The sequence below is a fragment of the Otolemur garnettii genome, unplaced genomic scaffold (assembly GCF_000181295.1).
Source record: "Otolemur garnettii isolate 467f Iridium unplaced genomic scaffold, OtoGar3 scaffold00030, whole genome shotgun sequence".
NCBI classification, from domain to species: domain Eukaryota; kingdom Metazoa; phylum Chordata; class Mammalia; order Primates; family Galagidae; genus Otolemur; species Otolemur garnettii.
In genome coordinates, this window is record NW_003852425.1 from 1684969 (window position 1) to 1689200 (window position 4232).

A 4232-nucleotide genomic window follows, 5' to 3' on the forward strand; every position below is an offset into this window, starting at 1 on the left:
CATAATAAATAAAAACATCAAAAATGTTCTCAATAGATTATTAAGTAAAAACAAGGCAAGTTCCAAAACAACATATACAATATAATCTATGTACTTAAAACAAAAATGACAAAGCCTACATTCTAAATACCAAACATTAAATTTTCTACTGTTCTTTACTTCCATAATTAACAATAAATCTCTATTTCTGTTGTTCTTAAACTTTAAAATAAATAAATTTTAAGCAATATATCTTTACCTTACAATTAATTACAAGTATTTCAACATTTATTAAACTACCATAATCTTTTGTTCCCATTATAAACAAAAAGTGGCTATGTTGTTTAAACCACATTGTAAGTTCAAAAGCAGGAACTTATGAAAGTCCAAGTTTAGGAATCCAACTACCAAGTATAAGAAAACTTCACCAGCTAAGTATGTTCCAAGTTCCAAATAGCTAACATAAAGAGAATATCTATAACACAGCCTAATCACCACTTGAGAACTATCTAACATTCCTTCCTGCCAAAAACATACTCCAGGAAGCTTCATTTCCGTTACATTATTTTAAATCCACTGGAATGCCCTGCCCTCCCTTGCCCTAGCCCAAGTCTACTTTCTGCTCCTTCCTTATTTTTCTTAAGGAGTTTTTAAATGCTTATCTTGTTTTCTTATAAACTAGATAACAAATACAAAATTACTGATCAATGTCTATGGTGAAGTATTATGTTATATGCAAAGCCTATCAATCTAACAATATGATAATATAAGAACTGTAAATGAGTTACCGTCCATAAGAAGTACTAAACCAGATCCTTTATCTAGGACATCAGCAACAACTGCTTCACATCTTAATTTTCCTAAAATAAAAAGTAAAAGAAATAAACAGACTGTTTTAAAGACCAAAAAATACATTATGACATGAAAGAATTTACTATGTCTACTATAAGCTCAGCAAAACTAAAAAATCATAGTTTGAAATAATTTTCCTTACATCACTAGAAAAAATAATTCAACATTAAAAACAATCAATACCTAAATCACTAAAAATTTGAAACAGCAATGTTTCTGATAAAATTTTTTTTAAATAATCATTTTTAATGTCAATGATTCTAATCTCTTTTAACTCTGTTATTCAACAAACATTTGTTCAGCATATAAGCAATACCATTTATTCCACTCCTTCTGAACTCACCCTCTGATTTAATGAGACATTGTTTCCATCTAATCCCACTTTGTGGGCTCTTTTTCCCATCCTTTAACTGGTGATGTCTTTTTGTTGTTGGTGGTGGTGGTTTTGGCCAGGGCTGGGTTTGAACCTGCCACCTCCAGTATATGGGGCTGGCGCCCTACTCCTTTGAGCCACAGGCACCACCTCTGTCTTTTTTTTTTTTTAATTAATTCAGAGTGTCACCAGCTTGCCCTTGGTAGAGCGCTATGACATCACAGCTCACAGCAACCTTAAAACTCTTAGGCTTAAACAATTCTCTTGCCTCAGCCTCCCAAATAGCTGGGACCATAGGTGCTTGCCACAGTGCCCAGATGTTTTGTTGTTGTTGTTGTTGTTGTTATTGTTGTTTAGCTGGCCCGGGCCAGGTTCGAACCTGCCAGCCTCAGGGCATGTGACTGGCACCATAACCACTGTGCTACAGGCACCAAGCCAGTCTTCTTTTTATTTTAACTCGTGATATCTTGATAGATTATCTCTATCAGGGGAAGAACTCATCATCTTTCTCCCAAAATCTGCTTTTCTCTTTCATCCTCTATATGAATATATATATCCATCCAGCTGCCAAGCCAAACACTTGAACATCATCCCTGACTTGTAAACTAGAGTGAGCATGTAACGAGACCTAAGTAGGGCAGAACTGACAGACACTAAATTACACTAAGACTGTTTTTCTTCATCTTCCAGTCTAGGGACAGCTATGTAGGGTTTAAGGCAAGTGCCAACATATATGCACCTTGGAAATAACATTCTAGCTGCAAGGAAGTGAACGGACCTGAAGGAACAAGAAAGAAGACAGAACACTTAGAAGGTAAGAGAAGAAAAAAGTAAAAAACAAAGAACTGGAGGTGAAAGTGGACAGAAATAGGAAGACTCTAGATGTATTTAAGCAGGGAAAATCAAAGGACTTGGTAACGTCATGCATATAAGAGATAGCAAGAGATAAGCCACAGTGATGGTTTTCAAAATCCAAATCTATTCATATAACTCTCTCCTGTTCAAATTCCTTCAGTGGCTATCTATTGCCTTTAGAAGGAAATCCAAACTTCTAACCTTGACTTTCAAGGCCATTCACAACCATTCTTACCTCTCTACACTCAATCTTGCTACTCTTCCCAACTATGCCCTTAAGGAAGCTTGAACTATTTTCAGTTCCCCAACAACCAATGCTCTTCCTTACTTCCAAATCTATGTACGTAGATCTTCCTTTGCATGAAAAATTTTTCCATCTTCTCTTTACATGGTTAACTCCTAATTCATCCTTCATATCTCAGTTTAGACTTCATCTCCCCCAAGAAGCTTTCCCCAAACCCAAGTTCAATTCCTCCAGCTTAGAGACCCTCCAGGGTACTCCTGTGCTACACTTACACTTTGCCTATTGTAACATATCTTACAATGTCTTTCATTGCCCACTGCCGTCAGACTGTCTAAACTCTGTATAAGCAAGGATTATGCCTTTCTGATGACTGTATTACCAACCCTCTGCAGAATGCCTGGCACATCATAGGTATTTAATAAATACTGAATGAGCAAATAAACAGACAACTGTTTTCTTGCTATACCTTTCTGTAGTTTGCAAATTTTCTATAGTAAGCAAATATTATTTTATAATTTTATAAAAATTTACTCAAATATGAACACATGGGAAGAAAAGATTAAATCTACCCTAATAATCAAAACCAGACCTCCATGGCATTTCCTTTTGGAAATCTGGCATAATAGTTACATTTGCATAATTCTCAACTACTCAAAAGCACTTTCACATGTGCTAATATGTGATGGTCACTTATTCCCTATGAGAGAATCAAGTCTGATAACACTATCAATCTCATCTTCCAGATGAAATAAAGTAAGATTTTGCATTAATAGTAAAGTTATCTTGAGGAAGAAGTGATTCTAATAAAGACAGACACCAACGAGAAACATAATAAAGATCAAAGTCTTACGTCAGAAAAATCTAGAGATGAGCAAAACCTAGGATAGGACATATTCTAATTCATGAAGGAAAATAAAGTGCTGTGGTTAGGTTTCTTTCACTCCATCAAATGGTTATTTTTAACATGATGAGGGCAAGTCAGCCTCTGATTCTACCACTGTAGCTCGCTAACAAATGAGCCAGTAAGAGATGCTGACATCAGGTTCCTGACGCTTGAGAACCTATGTCCCAACTGGTGTACTTTATGGCAGGATTATAAATAGTAGTCATGACCTTGATTTCTGCAGTTTTAAAGGTTCCAAACCATGAGTATCTCAAATTTTTTAACATTTACATTTACCAGAAAGTAAACTTTAAAACTACATAAAGAAAATGCATAGGTGGACTACTGAAGAAAAATAATTCGTGAGAAATAGAACTTGAGGCTAAAGAGGTAAAAAAATCAAGAAAATTACTATCCACACCTTCCTACTCACATCACGGGTCAGTTATAACTACTTTGGAGCATATGTCTAACTCTCTTTTCATATTTTGAAATCCCTAAAGGCAGAAACCCATCTTACACCTTTCCACCTTCCTTGTAACACTGGTCCAAACACACCCATTAGGCTGACTGCACATGAAGCAAGTATGGATCTTCCCAGCCACAGTCACCACCCCAGCAATGCACCACACCACGTACACGATGCACACACTAACACAAAGTCCCCAGGGCTGGGATCTGGAATCTATATTCTATTTAAAATAGCAGGTAATACAATGTGCTAACTCAGGTGACTGTGATACACAGCCAGGTTAGAAAATTATATATAACCTAAAACTGCGCCTTGAAAATAGTAGATATCCAGTAAATACACGGTGAGTATATAATCACCGCACCCTGTACACTGTCTCACATAAAAAGAGCTATTTGAAAACAAGCTATATAATGCATTGAAATAGAGCTATTCAGCTTTTTAAGCATAAACATCTCAAATTTTTTAGTAAAAATTAAAAGTTTTAAGAAAAAAAGTGAGACTCTGCTTACTGACTTCTACATTACATAGTATGAAATGATATATAAACATTCCTTTTTGCATTTTTACCACC

At 35.5% G+C, this 4232-nt stretch overlaps 1 protein-coding gene across 2 annotated transcripts in view; it reads right to left on the reverse strand.

Moving 5' to 3' along the window:
- HSD17B4 (hydroxysteroid 17-beta dehydrogenase 4) overlaps positions 1–4232 on the reverse strand; it is a 69892-nt gene that overhangs the window by 23138 nt on the left and 42522 nt on the right. For both annotated transcript variants that reach the window (XM_003788894.3, XM_012804624.2), the window contains exon 14: positions 768–839. In XM_003788894.3, coding sequence (XP_003788942.1) covers positions 768–839 — 72 coding nt within the window. The remainder of the gene's footprint in view (positions 1–767; positions 840–4232) is intronic.